Source organism: Tupaia chinensis, unplaced genomic scaffold (genome assembly GCF_000334495.1).
Source record: "Tupaia chinensis unplaced genomic scaffold, TupChi_1.0 Scaffold149168_1, whole genome shotgun sequence".
NCBI lineage: Eukaryota > Metazoa > Chordata > Mammalia > Scandentia > Tupaiidae > Tupaia > Tupaia belangeri.
Window position 1 is genome coordinate 373,115 of NW_006209014.1, and position 15,398 is coordinate 388,512.

The window sequence follows — 15,398 nt, forward strand, 5'->3', positions numbered from 1 at the left end:
AGTGTGCTGCGTGCTCGCCTCTGCTCTGCCTGGCGCCTTTCTGCTCATCCTGCCAGAGCGGTTACGCTTACAATGAGGTCTGTGTAATTTATCCACAAAGAATTTCTTTCCTCTTCTTACCAACCTGTCAGCTTAGAGTCATAGAGTGCTCATTTTTGCATTTCAGATGCTTCTTGGATAGTGTTATTAACTTGGTCATGCTCAATTTAGGATCATTTAGTTTTATCCTCGGATCATTGACTTCCAAAATATTCAAAGAGAATATTTTATTGTGAATTTAGATCTAGTACAATTAGAATGAAAATGCGGAACTATTCTAATGGAATGTGAAAATTGCCACCTTAATTACTGCAGGTGTAAAAAGAAAAGTAGAAAAGAATTTAGTTCTTATGTTTATGTAGAACTTACTGTAATAAATGAAAGATTTTCATATGAAAATATCTGTTGAATGCTCTGACTATACACATAAATTCATCAGCCTTGTAATGTGCTTTTTTCTATTTTCAGCAAAATCCATTTCTTGACCGTTCAATGCTTTGTGAGATGTACAAAAAAGAGGTACACAAAGCTTTCTAACGAGATTTGTGGGTCTTTTCTAAAGGTAATAAAAAGGAGTTATGGTTGTAGTACAGAGAGTGTATTAAAATTGGTTGTAGGATTTTTCAGTAAAAATCAGGGATGCTTCAAAAATTTTAGAGAAATACATTTCTTATTGATATTTTTGTTTTTAAGAATACAACTATATAAAATGATCAGAATTCCAGGGCCTTTTTTCTTTTTTTACCTTTTTTTTTTCTTGTGGTAGAAAATAGCATTTCATTTTGGTTATAATTTACTACCATCTTTTCGTTCTCTCGGAAAATATTTTTCATTTGGGCCTGCTCCATGGCTTGGTGGTTAAGGCAGCCAGAATCCACATGGCCATCCTGCAGTTCGAGTCCTAAACCCAGAGGCTTGAGGAATACATCAGGCACATGTGTGTGTGCCCAAAAATCCCCAAAGGAGAGAGAGATGGAGGAGGAAGGATTGTGGCATGACCATTCCCCATGGGGGTGGGGTGCTTTATGTTCCCTCTCTCTGTCTCTTTCTGGAAGATGCACGTGTTCCCTGACAAGAATTAAAAATTTTTTTTTTCACTCTTCTGAGTTTTGGAAATGACCATTACGGCAGTGTCCACCAGTACTAGGAGTAGAAATGACACCAGTACATCTTTTACTACTCATTATAAGGAAAAACCAAACTATCTTACGCTTATCCTCAGAGCTACATTTTCCCCAGCCTTCACTGGGAAACCCTTTCGGTTTCTACCTACCAACACTGTTGGCCATAAAATCATTCTTGCAGTATATAGGTTAAGAGCAAAATCAGCAAAGCCGGAGTCCTACAGCCCACAGCACGTGTGAACGGTAAATAGCTGCTCAGTTGTCCGTACATACAACACAGGAGCACCTGGCTGGATGAGTTCACCCCAGCAGCACCCTGAGGGGAATGTGATTCAATCAAATGCCTTTGGAATCTGTATCCCCTTCAGAGACCCTGAAAACAAACTGCATAGACAGTTGATTTCTGGAGAGGAAACCATTTATTTATAGTGTAAAATAATCCTGAACAGGTGTTCCTACTTCTTTGAAAAAGGCAAAATGGTTTCTTTTTTTTTTTTCCCCCCAAAAAACCCTTTATGGGGCCAGCAGATAGTGTAAGGTTAAGGTGCTACGCCCCAACCTGGCCAAATATGGTTTGAGTCCCGGACCCATGCTGGGCACATGTGTATGTGCCAAATCCTGAGAGGAGAGTAGAGGAGCAGGGATTGCGGTGTAGCAGTCCCTGGGGAGGTGATTTCTCACTTTCCCTTTCTCTACCTCTCGCTGTCTCTTGGGCAAGTGTACATGCTGTAGAGCCAAAATTTCTCTTAAAAAAAAAAATCTTTAGGCTCAGCAGATGGCGTAATGTTTATGTTATGGAGTCCCATGTAGTCGACAGCAGTTTGAGTCCCAGATCTGGTGGCTTAAAACTCATGCTGGGTGCATGTGCAAACATGCTCAAGATCCCGAGAGGGAAACGGAAGAGAGGGGATTGCGGTGTGGCCATTCCCCCTGAGGGGTGTGGGGGGTGATTTCTTGCTTTCTGTCAGTGCACCCTATAGCAAAAATCTCTCTAAAAAAATCCTTTAAAGTCATGAAATACAAAATGCATACATGAAGTGTATAAATCAGTGTTAATTAATGAGCACACAGCTCGTACCTGCGGAACCCTCATTGCTCACGACAGAGAATGATGCCAGCACCTGTCCTCACCGCCTGCTGCGCCGTGTCCCCAGAGCTACTCACCATCCCGACTAGCAGGCTGTACAGTGTTCTGCTTGTTCTTTGTGGGCTGCACAAGACAAAGCATGGGGCTGGGAGGTGGGAGGGGCATGGCGGTGGAACTGGAACATGTAGTATCGGTATCTGGGTTTTTAACCATTTCTCTCATAGGCCCCTTAAATCTAGGCTAGAGCCCGATGTAATATCTGCTGCCCAGACTGATCTGTGTAAAAGCTACAGCTGTGCAGTCCCCCCAGCATACTGAATTCTGAACGACCCATGTGAAAGCGACCCCGTGGAGCTGACACGTATGTGATGCACGGTAGTAACTTGTTTCCACACAATTCCAGGACGTTAGCTTATTGCCAGTGGGTGGACAATCTCAATGAGACCCGGAAGATGCTCTCCCTTAGTGGTGGTGGTCCCTTCAGTAACCTGCTGAGGTGGGTCGTGTGCCACATAACCAAAGGAATTGTGAAACGCGAGATGCACGGCCACGGCATTGGCCGCTTCTCAGAGGAAGAGATTTACATGCTGATGGAGAAGGACATGCGGTCTTTAGCGGGGCTTTTGGGTAACGTACCATGCCTTCTATTCTCTATTTTATATCCTTACATTTTGCATGATTAGTTAAGTACTGCCGGTTTACAGTTTTGTTTTATTTTGGTGGTTGCCTTGCTTCCATGTGTAGGTTACAGTCCTGCTGTTTAAAGAACCCCCCTAGTTTCAGTAGCGCATGTCTTTCTTAATCAAAGTCACTCCTTTTTGTGTGAGGAGGCCCCATGTGAAGAGAGAGTGCAGCATTGTTTGGCTTCACAACCCAGGCAGTAAGTGATGCTGGGGTTTCTGAATGTGCCAGGAGACACGGGCAATTTTGAGCAAAAAGCTCTTCTGTTTAAGGTCAGGCCTAGGGGCCGGCAGGTGACGTGGAGATTAAGGGTGCTGGATTCCCACATGACTGACCGTGGTTTGAATCTGGACCTGGTAGCTTGCTTTCTCGCTTTCCCTTTCTCTCTCTCTCTCTAGCTCTTTCTCTCTGGTCACATGGAAAATAATAATAACAAATGTAATTAAATAAGTAAATAATTAAAGAAAAAAAAAAAGGTCAGCCCTAAACGAGTGCTAGCGAACACATCTGCTCAGATGGTACGTGTGAGAGACAGGTTAACGATGCTGGTTTGGACCCATTCATTGTGCTCGTACAACACTTGCCATTTTCTCACCCCTTTTATTTCTGTTTGTGTTCTTAGTCTTCTTTTTCTTAGCACACTTTAATCCTGATTTTGTATTTATTGCACACAGTGGGTCTAATAATATTTGGAAAGCCCCTCAAGGAGAAGCACAGGGTTGTATGTCCAGGAGCTGGTGAGGCTGGCTGAGAGTGAAATGACCGCCCTTGCTCACCTGGGTGGCTGGAAGCAACCTGGGCTGATAAGGTTCTGCCCTGGATAGAGCTTGATCATACTTCCGAAACAGATCATTTGAATTCGGGGCTGTCTGTGTGAGAACTAGCACCTTTCCCTCGGGGACAACTAATGTACAGGGAAGCCAAGCCTTCTACATGACTAGGCCATATGACCTAGTCCCCTTTTGGAGGCTGCTGATTTTCTCTGCAGAAGGTGGGTTTTTACTGCTCCTTTGGTAGCAGAAATGTTCAGATTCACTCTCACATCCCATTTTGGGACACATGGAGTACCTCATCTCCATGGGGTAGAAGTAGGATTTGGAAATTGTTTTGTTGAAACCCACCTGGCACCCTTGCACCTAGAAGCTAGGCTGGGTGTAACCCGTCCATTGTTGAGTCACCCACTTTGACTTTTTTCTGCTCCATGTGGGCTCCCAGCGCTGGTGAGACCTGGAGTTTTCCCCTGAACCCTATCCTGCAGGAGGCTGATCCTGGTACCACCATCAGCTCTTGACTAGCTTTGCTCTGGGAGTTGTTTTCTTTATGGGGTTTGATGCTGCTGGACTCCTTCCTCAGCTCTTTTGCCTGAAGAATTGTCATCTAGACCTCTTGTGGTTTTGTTCCCCGGGGATCAGGTGCACTTGCTTGCTTCATGTAAGGGTGGAGTTAACCTTAAATTTGCCTCATTCCTTTGTGAATTTAGTACTGGATGCTTTGGCCTCCGAAGCCAGGCTCAGTGTCTGTTCCTGGCTTCCTCCCGTTCCTCACCATCTCATGCTGTTGGGAGCCCCAGAGAGCAAGGAGCTGAGTCCCCAGAGTTACGGCAGAGTTTATGCCAGTAAAGTACTGCTCATCTCTGACGGTGTGAGTTTCTTAACCTGAGAGAAGTGGTCATCACCTTCCTGGCGTGTTTCTGGTTGACAGAACCAAAGAGTCAATTCCTAGCTATTGATAATAATGTTAACTGATAAGGTTTTTCTAGCATTTAATAATTTAGAGAATTCTTTCTCTTGTTTTTGGGAGATAGCAGGAAAGTGATTTACTGGTAGCTAGGCTGGATACCTGGCCAGCATTCAAAGCAATCAAAAGTCTGTTTGATTTTCTGTGCTGAGATAACTTCAGCTTTTCATGTGGGCTATTTGAAAAACTGGAGACGGCTGAGTTCTATTCTGTGTGGAGACCAAGAGATCAGTCTTGTTTTGAAATCTGTGAAAAGAGGAGTGTTTTTTCTACATTTGGAGAGGGAGGAGCTCTTTGGCTGAACATCATACTTTTCTACTAAATAAAACTAAAAGCACGTGTCCCCCCTCTTCTGTCATCTCTCTCGATATGGTTCACTTTTAAGGCCCAGGTGCCCAAGACATTCAAAATCCAAAATTCTTGGTAGAACTAGTTCAAAATTTGGGGAGTCATCCAAGAATGTACTTGACTCGTTGGATAAATGATTTATCCATGGGGCCAGCCTACTGCCTGGGCCGACCACGCAGGTCAAGTGCTAGATCCGAAGGCTTGAAAACACACCAGGTGTGTGTAAATGTGTGCTCAAAATCCTGAAAGAAGTAGAAACAGAGAAGGGATTGCAGCATGGCCATCCACCATGAGAGGTGCTTTTTCACCTTCACCTCCCAGCTAGCACAGACACCCTCTGGAAAATTAAAAACAAAGTTAGTTATTAATGTTTCAGGTCAGTTGACTTCAGTGACTTGACACTTCTATGTGCAGAAGCTGAAGAATGCAGAGATGAGGTAGAGATGTCCGCCTCTCTCTGGTGGCTTGTAGGCCTGTGGGAGTGACGAACCTTTAAACGGGAGCAGTCAAACGATGGCCCGTCAGTGGTAACCTGTTTTTTATGAACTGTGAGTTAATCATGGTTTTTACATTATTCAAATACAAGGTGAAGGGGCCAGCAGATGGCATAATGGCTATGTCGCTGGACTCCCACGTAGTCGACCACGGTTCGAGTCTGGACCCGGCGGCTTAAACTCACACCGAGTCTGTGTGCCCAGAATCTCGAGAGGAGAATGGAGGAGAAGGGATTGCAATGTGTCCATTCCCCCGGAGGGTGATTTCTTGCTTTCTGTCTGTCTGTCTGTCTCTCTCTTTCTGGCGAGCGCACATGCCCTATAGCAAAAACTTCTCCAAGAAAAAAAAAAGGTGAAAAAAATGTGACAGAGATGTGTAGATATGGCCTGGAAAGCCTAAAAAATTTACCATCTGACTTTGGATCCGAACCAGTATCTGCACACCCAGGCAGTGGCAGGTCCCATGACAGAGGTCTGTACTTGGTGCCCTGGGGTCACAGCAGAGCCGGGTGAAATTGCAGAGAGTACTGGGAAGGGCAATAAAAGGGGACGGTCTTGTTGGCCCAAGAAAATAAAGACCTGTCCAGTGAGGCCAGCAGCTCGCGTGGTGGTTAAGGGGCTGGAATCCCCTTGGTTGACTGCAGTTTGAGTCCTAGACTTGGCAGCTTCAAACTCACACTGGGCACGTGTGTGTCCAAAATCCCCAAAGAAGAATGGGAGAAAAGGAATTGTGGCGTGGCCATATCCTCTGGGGGGATTGACTTCTCACTTTCTATGTTTCCAGGGCAAACACACATGCCCTATAGCAAAAAATCTCTCAAAAAAAAAAAAAAAAAGAGAAAAGAAAAAAAAGAAAAACCTATTCCAGAGAGGAAAATAAAGAAGGGCCTTTCAGGTAAATTGTGAGAAAAGGAATCCCGAGTGTTATTTGGGAATCATGGTTGAAAGGAGTGAAAGGTGATTTGGGGCGTAGTGTAAAAGGCAATAGTCACCACGCTAAGAGAGGGAGACTTACGCATCTTGGAAGAGTTTTAGCCATATTTGTTTTGAGATCTCTGAAAGGAGAAGCGCTACTTCTACAGTTTCTGCGTAGAAAAGCACCTCTGCTGGTGTCATAGGGAAGGGCGGGCCTGGGATGCGGTGGTAAAGGGAAACCAGAGGCAGTGAGTATCTGTACATGTCAGTTTGAAACCTGTAATTTAATTCAAACTAAAGTAAGAAATGGAACTCAGACTAAATAAGAAATTAATTTGCTTATGAAAACAGAATTAATTTTTATTTTGGTGTATTAAAAAAACTTCAGGAGCCAGCAGATGCAGAATGGTTACATCGCTGGACTCCCACATAGTCGACCGCAGTTCAAGTCCCAGACCTGGCGACTTGAAACTCACGCTGAGCATGTGTGTATGCATGCCCAAAACCTGGAGAAGAAAATGGAGGAGAGTGGATTGCAGTGTGGCCAGCCCCCCTGGGGGTGGGGGGGTGATTTCTCGCTTTCTGTCTCTCTGAGAAGTGCATGTGCCCTATAGCAAAAACCTCTCTAAAAACAAAACAAAAACTCCAGCCAAATCAAGTAGCATTTGAAAATTAAATATGTTTTATGATATAAAATACACAAATAATATTTATTATGAATAAATAAGAAAATCATAATTATCTCAATAGTAAGAAAGCATTTAGTAATGAAATTTAATATCCATTTGTGATTAAAAAACTTCACAAAATAGGGCTCCCAACAACCAGCATCATATTTAATGTCGGGTCATTAGTGGTGTCGCCAGACATATGCAAATCACCTGCTGAGTTTTGTTTTGTTTTGTTTGTTTTGTTTTGCTTTGCTTTGTTTGCTATAGGGCATGCACATTCGCTGGAAAGAAACAGAAAGAGAGAAAGCACCTCTCAGGAAGCATGACCATCCTGCAATCCCTTCTCCTCCATTCTCTCAGGATCTCAGGATTTGGGGTACACACACACACACACACACACACACGTGCCCGGGTGTATTTTTCAATTTGGCAAATCTGGAATTGAACCACACAGTCAGTCTTGTGGGATCCAGTTCTTTTACCTCATGCCATCTGCTGGCCCGAGTAATTTATTTTTTAAGTATATAGATATCTGGCTGATCCCTTAGTTCTGAGTTAAATCATATATGGAAGATTAAAATATTCTCATAGAACAGTATGTCTAAGCTTTTGCGATTAGTGGTGGAAAATCTCTACCTGCTCTTAACAGAAAAGCCTTTGGGGTTTTATACCTCCAGAGTGGGAAGACCCAGTAGGAGGTGAGGTGTTGATCTGTTCAGGATGTAGATGGACTGGGGCGGAACCAGGAAGCTCGGGAAGGGACATGGTCTGGGAGAAGGTAAAGGGGGTTAGGTTGCAGTTCCGCCTTGGAGTCTAGGTCAGAGATCTTGGAAAGGTGGTTGCCACATTGCAGGGCCGCCTCCTTATGCCTCTGGCAGGCCAGGAGAAAAAAGAGCTGCGTTTGGGAACTGGGAATCAGGAGGAGGATGACTCTTACCGGAAGCAGCACAGGAAACTGGCCTCTGGAGAGTGTGTCTTAGGTTGTTGCCAAACCCTTTCCGCATGTTTTTTGTTTGTTTGCTTGTTTTTTAAACTTTTACTTTTTTTATTTATCTATTTATTTGTGGTGACTTTCAAGTTGCCAGGTCTGGGACTCAAACTGCTGTCAGCCGTGTGGGAATACAACACCTTAACCACCACACCACCTACTGGCCCCATCCTCAATGTGGTTTTATATACCTTGTCTCTAATTCTCAAATATCTCCCAGTTACTACAGAAGATTTCATTTTGGTGCATTTGGAAAGCAACTTTCATCCGGTTGACTAGGCTAAGAGTTATTAAGGAATGTTGAGGGGGCAACCACTTCTTTGTGGGGCTGGGGAGAGGGTTAAAGCTGGGCTGACTTCTTTTGTTCTCTGCTGACCCCTAAGATTCAGGGTGGAGTAATTGGCTGCAAGCAGGGAGATTTTGGTGATAGTCTTAAAGAAGTTGTGTGTTTACCTGATTATAAAGAGGCAGAACAGACTACTCCATCTAATGTTTCTTTTTCTTTTCTTTTCTTTTTTTTTTTAAGAGAGATTTTTGCTATAGGGTGTGTGCACTTGACAGAGAGACAAAGAGACAGAAAACAAGAAATCACCCCCCGGGGGATGGTCACACAGCAGTACCTTCTCCTCCATTCTCCTCTTGGGATCTTGGTCATGCACACACATGTGCCCAGTGTGAGTTTTAAGCCATCAGGTCTGCGACTCACACCATGGTCGATTACATGGGAGTCCAGTGACATAGCCATTACACCATATGCTGGTCCCATTTCTTTTCTTTCAGTTAGACTTTATAGACCCTGGATGGTGGCATAGCAGTTATCTCATGGGAAAAGCAGATGAATAATCAGTAAATAGAGTTGATTCAGGATATATAATCATATATTTGATTGTCAGGAAAGTCATAATGCATTTTTGTATAGAAAAACATAGAAAATATGCCATGACTTTTCTGATGACCTAATATATAGGGGGAAGAATAATACTCCTCATATATCAATAGAACTATGAGATTACATAAGGAGAGAATAATAAAAATAAAGCTGCAGTTATGAGGCTAAACTGTGCCAGTCAATAACTATCTGATCAATGAACGAAGAAAAGAATGAGTGACTATCAGGATACTTTTCGCAGACAGCCACCCAGAGACTCCAGGAGCACTTTCTGGGCAAATAACATTTAAATTTGTGAGTGCATTTAAGGTAGGGTCAGAAATAGCAATGGGCTCAAGTGGAACCTGCCATTTTCTACCAGAGAATGTTCTTTTAGCTGGTCTTCCATGATCAGAGAGCTTAGGAGAAATGTACATTTGTAATAATTGGACTTCAGATTGAAGGACAGTGCCTTTGACTTGGGACTGTGTGGTCAAACACACGTGCAGGTGCTGGGCTCTCTTTGAAGGGCTTTAGAGTTGGCGGTCAATAAGTTGAACACAGCCCTGAGCTACTAGAACTGCCATTGAGGGAGATACTATCAGTAAATATTTTAAAATCCCAGCACTGGGGCCTGCAGGTGGCATGGTATTTAAGGCGTTTGACTCCCTCATGGCCAACCATGGTTCAAGTCCTGGACCCGGTAGCTCGAAAATCATGCCGGTACACATGCATGCCTGCCCAAAATCTCAAGAAGAAAATGGAGGAAAAGGGATTATGGGATGGTTTCTCACTGTCCACAGGGTAATTTCTCACTCTCCCTTTCTCTCTCTTTCTGGCACGTGTGCACATCCTATGGCAAAAACTAAAAAGAAAAAGAAAAAGAAAAAGAAAAAGAAATCACAGCACTTGTGAAGAGTGCCATGACTGAGAAATGCGAGGTGTAATGAGGACATTTTTCAGGGGGAAGTAAACCTGGTCAAGGTGGTTCTGGAAGGCTTCTTTGAGAAGGTGACAGTTAAGCTGTGCTCTGAAGGATAAGCCTGAATTTGGAAGGCCTGTGCATGGGACAGGACAACAGGGCCGGGACAGCAAGCAGCACAGCATGGAAGAGAGAAGGACCATCATGCTCTTAGGCCCTGAGAGGGATAGCAGCAGAGAATTTTCAAGGAATGAAAAGGAAGTAGTGTGTCTGGAAATGGTGCTAGAGCAGAGAGCGTATGTTGTACAAGGCAGGGGCTGAGATTGCACAGGCTTCACAGACACATCAGTAATTTTGGGCTTTTCTCCAAAAGCAATGGAAACCATTAGAGGCGTAAAGCAAGGAGGTGGCATGACCCTACTTACACTTAACATGCAGTAGGGGCTGAGTGTATTTGGGGGCCCAGGGAGGAGTCATTGCTCTCTAGGAAAAATAAGATGACATTTGGACTACAGCCATGGTGGTAGAGTTGGGCAGAAAGCTATGCCCTAGTGATATTTTATTTTATTATTTTAAAATTTTATTTATTATTATCATTGTTATTTTATTTGTCATAGGGCACATCCACTTACCAGAGAGAGACAGAGAGAGAGAGGGGGAAAGTGAGAGAGCAAGCCGCCAGGTCCAGGACTCAATCCGTGGTGGGCCATGGGGGATTCCAGTGCTTTAACCATTACGTCACCTGCTGGCCCCACTAGTGATGTATTTCAGAGGCAGAATTGACCCAGTTTAGCGATGTGATGTGTGTGGGAGGAAGAGGGTGGTGATGGAGGAACCGAGTTCTGGACATGGAGGCATCATGGGTGAAGCAGCCTTTCACAGAGTAGGGAACCCTGGGGAAGGGGGAAGACCATGAACTTTATGTGTGGATATTGCTGACTTTGAGATTCCAGCAAGACAGATCCATGAGTCTAAGTGCAGTATATGGCAGAAGCAGCCTTTATCAGTGGAGAAAAGACAAATTAGCTCAGGAAATGGTTACATCTGTGCACGTTTTAGCACATTAGCATGTGCTCTGTAGCTGGGGATGGAGACCAGAGGAGGACAATGAAGACAAAGAAGTAATTGTGCCCGCCAATCCAGCTAGAAAGATGAATTCCACTGATAAAAGAAGAAAATAATAGACACTGAAGGAATATTCTAAAATCTCAAAGTGGAGTTTACTAATGTGGGTTCCAAGTGCTCCTTCAACTGCAGGGCCAGTCTTAAACAGTGGTTCTCAGATGTGACTGCATGTTAGAATTACCAAGGGATGTGTGTGGGTGAATGTTTTCAAAATATAGCACCTGTACAACTGGGCACAGGAATAAACACCTGTCATGCCATCTATATGAGAGGCTGAGGCAGGAGAATCATGAGTTTCAGACCAGCTGGGACGACAAGGTGAGACCCTGTCTCTATAGAGACCAAAAGCACCTTAAAATTCTCTACTGAAAATGATGTACGTGGTAATATCCTTGATTTGGGGAAAGTGAGAGAGCAAGCCGCCAGGTCCAGGACTCAATCCGTGGTGGGCCATGGGGGATTCCAGTGCTTTAACCATTACGTCACCTGCTGGCCCCACTAGTGATGTATTTCAGAGGCAGAATTGACCCAGTTTAGCGATGTGATGTGTGTGGGAGGAAGAGGGTGGTGATGGAGGAACCGAGTTCTGGACATGGAGGCATCATGGGTGAAGCAGCCTTTCACAGAGTAGGGAACCCTGGGGAAGGGGGAAGACCATGAACTTTATGTGTGGATATTGCTGACTTTGAGATTCCAGCAAGACAGATCCATGAGTCTAAGTGCAGTATATGGCAGAAGCAGCCTTTATCAGTGGAGAAAAGACAAATTAGCTCAGGAAATGGTTACATCTGTGCACGTTTTAGCACATTAGCATGTGCTCTGTAGCTGGGGATGGAGACCAGAGGAGGACAATGAAGACAAAGAAGTAATTGTGCCCGCCAATCCAGCTAGAAAGATGAATTCCACTGATAAAAGAAGAAAATAATAGACACTGAAGGAATATTCTAAAATCTCAAAGTGGAGTTTACTAATGTGGGTTCCAAGTGCTCCTTCAACTGCAGGGCCAGTCTTAAACAGTGGTTCTCAGATGTGACTGCATGTTAGAATTACCAAGGGATGTGTGTGGGTGAATGTTTTCAAAATATAGCACCTGTACAACTGGGCACAGGAATAAACACCTGTCATGCCATCTATATGAGAGGCTGAGGCAGGAGAATCATGAGTTTCAGACCAGCTGGGACGACAAGGTGAGACCCTGTCTCTATAGAGACCAAAAGCACCTTAAAATTCTCTACTGAAAATGATGTACGTGGTAATATCCTTGATTTGATGGTCAAAAAGTAAATAAATAAGTAAAAGGAAAAAAACCCAAACCTAAATACCACAACTACAGAGGAATCCCCCTCCTCCCACACTGGGTCTATTCAGTCTCTAGGAGGTGGTCTGTAGAAGTCTAGATCCTAAAGGGATGACTGTGTGGTTCAAGTCCTGGACCCAGCAACTTGAAAAACATGCTGGCCGTGTGTGTGTGTGTGTGCGCGCGCGCGCACACGTGTGTACTCCAAATCCTGAGAGAATGGGGGAGAAGGGATTACAGGATGGTCATGCTTCCTGAGAGGTGCTTTCTCTCTTTCTGTCTCTTTCCAGCGAGTGTGCATGCCCTATAGCAAACAAAGCAAAGCAAAACAAAACAACACAAAACTCAGCAGGTGATTTGCATATGTCTGTAATCAAAGATAGAGCAGGGGTAGTGGAGAGAAGAGCTGGCCTGGGTCCTAGGAGGAGGGAGGGCTGGGAAGGAGTCATGGGATGAGTTGCATGAAAGGTACTCTGCTTGGTTTGGAGAGGTACCAAAAGAAAGGACACTGCAGTCTTTTGTAAGGGGTGGTAGTCAAGTTCAGAACCAACCAGACATGCTTAATAGTTAAACCAAAGTGATCCTGGTGAATGGTATGAAGACTGGCCCTTCCTTCGCTCTGTGTCAAAAACCTACAATGTGGGTATGTTTCAGACCACCTTATTTATTTTAAATTTTGTTATAGGGTTGCTTGTTGGAGAGAGTGTATGGGGAAGTAAGAAAGCACCCCTCCAGGGGGGATGGCCATAATGCAGTCCTTTCTCCTCCAGTCTCCAGAGATTTGGGGCATGCATGCACACAACCCCTGTGTGTTTCTCAAGCCTCCACATCCAGGACTCAAACCGCTCAGCCATATAGATCTAGCTTTCTTAACTACCATACCATTTGTTGGCCCCATAAGCCCTATTTTTAACAGTACCTTAAATATGATCTAGTCTTTTTTTTTTTTTTAGAATTATTTATTTTATTTTATTTATTATTATTATTTAAAAATTGCTATAGGGCACATGTACGAGAGAGAGAGAGAGAGAGAGAAAGAGAAACAGAGCAAGTGAGCCATCAGGTCCGAGACTTGAAATGCAGTTGTCCATGTGGGAGTCCAGAGCCCCAACCACCATGCCACCTGACGGCCCCATGAATGATCTAGTCTTATAGCTTCCCTGTGAACTAGTTATTGTACAGATGAGAGGCTACATGAGGTTTGGAGAGGCTAGGGAATGTGTCTGGGCCATTTGGTTAATGAGGATGCTTTCCTTTCGCTCTTGTACAACTTCAGTATGTTTGCGCCGGTGGTTTCTTAGAATCACATGTGACAACAGTAATAGTTTGACCTGGAAACAAGACATTATAGTTTTACCTCTATTGCTTGGATTTCAATGAGAACCTAAGCTTTTTACAAGTTCATACTGGAGTCCTATGTTCACCAATTGAAGTGGAAGTGATTTACTCTGAAAGGTCTTCACACATAATTCAATAACTCCAAACTGCTCTCTGCCATGTAATGGAGAGGGCCATTAGATCATGTGTTCAGCAAGTATTTACTCCTCTTTTTACTGTCCTCTCCATTCCAGACTTTCAGAGGGAGGAGGGAGACGGAAGTAATACATAGCCGGGGTCTCAGTATCTCAAATAGCCAGGGACTGAGGCACCTGGTCCCCCCAGTGTTCGCGTTCTATGGGAACCAGGCAGTTGTGGCCCAGATTTTAAACTTCTTTGCTATTTTTCTTATAGTGGTCTTGATTGATAAACATATGCTATTTGTCATGAAAACAACAAAAACACTTTTAGCAGAATAAAATTAAATGCTAATAAATACTGAGTTCCTAGAAATTGTTGTGGTTAATTTAGCAATGCAAATTGGTTGGTATAATTCTGACAGACTATCTGGTTTCCTCTTGTCCTGAAGGTATTCTAGCTTTTTCTTCTTCTGGGGAAAGTGACTTTGACTTGGTGTTTAAGTTTTAGGGTTCTAATTCCTGAATTACTATAATAAAAGAATAAAAGAAAAAAATAAACAGTACCTGCAAGGCAGCTTAAAATTTTTTTTGATGCTGGAGAGCAAATATACTGAGAGAGAGAAAATGCAGCCTCCACTGGGGTGTGCTCTTGCTCCAATCCTTTTCCCTGTATTTCTCCTTCCTATCAGGATTTTAGGCAAGCACACACACACACACACACACACACACACACAGTGTTTTTCAAGCCACCACAGCCAAAATATCAACAGCAGTTGACCATGTGGGACCCAGTTCCATAAGAGCAATGCTTTACTACTGTGCTACCAGGCTTGCCCTAAAAAATCTTTGTCTAGGGCCAGCCAGTGATGGTGGTTAAGGCAGCTAGATCCCACATGGCCAAGTGTGCAGTTCAAGTCCTGGACTTGACAGCATGGAAAATACTGCAGTGGATGTGCATACCCAAAATCCTGAGAGAAGAATGGCATGGCCATTCTTCCAGAGTGGTGATTTCTCATTTTCTCTCTCTTTCTATCTCTCTCTGGTGTGTGCACATGCCCTATAGCAAAAATTAAAAAAAAAAAAAATCTTAATCTGGGCCAGCCCATAGGATGGTGGTTAAAGTGGCCAGATCTCACATGGCCATCTGCGTGGTTTGTGTCTGACCTGATGGCTTGAAAACACGCCATGTTCCTGTTTGTGCGTGTCCAAAATTCCGACAGGAGAGAGAGATGAAGGGCTTAGGGGTAGCAATTCCCTTTGGGAGGTGCTCGCCCCTTCCCTACCCGCAATTCTGTCTCTGTATTTCTTTGGCAAGTGCATATACACTCGGCAAAAATAAAAAAGAGAAATCTTTATCACTACACATCCTTCAGGTGTTTATGTGTTAGAGAGGAATACAGATTGCGAAGGCTCAGGGCATCCTCCCACCCCATAGTTGTGAACTATGGAAGCACTCCTCACTGGTGTTCTGTTGAACTGATTCCTGGATAAAATTTAGGCAGGAATTATGGAAAAGTGATGAGCTGATATATTCTAACATGCTAAATCTGTTATTTGGTTCTTGCTCAGCCCATTTCTTTCTTTCTTATTTATTTATTTATTTATTTATTTATTTATTTATTTATTTTTGCCATAGGGCACATGC

The 15,398-nt window shown here is 43.8% G+C and overlaps 1 protein-coding gene across 1 annotated transcript in view; it reads left to right on the forward strand.

Annotated features, from left to right (window-relative positions):
- The window catches only part of FAXC (failed axon connections homolog, metaxin like GST domain containing), a 76,343-nt gene that overhangs the window by 32,629 nt on the left and 28,316 nt on the right, over positions 1 to 15,398 (forward strand). Inside the window, exon 4 of the mRNA XM_006170912.2 lies at positions 2,654 to 2,877. Coding sequence (XP_006170974.1) covers positions 2,654 to 2,877 — 224 coding nt within the window. The remainder of the gene's footprint in view (positions 1 to 2,653; positions 2,878 to 15,398) is intronic.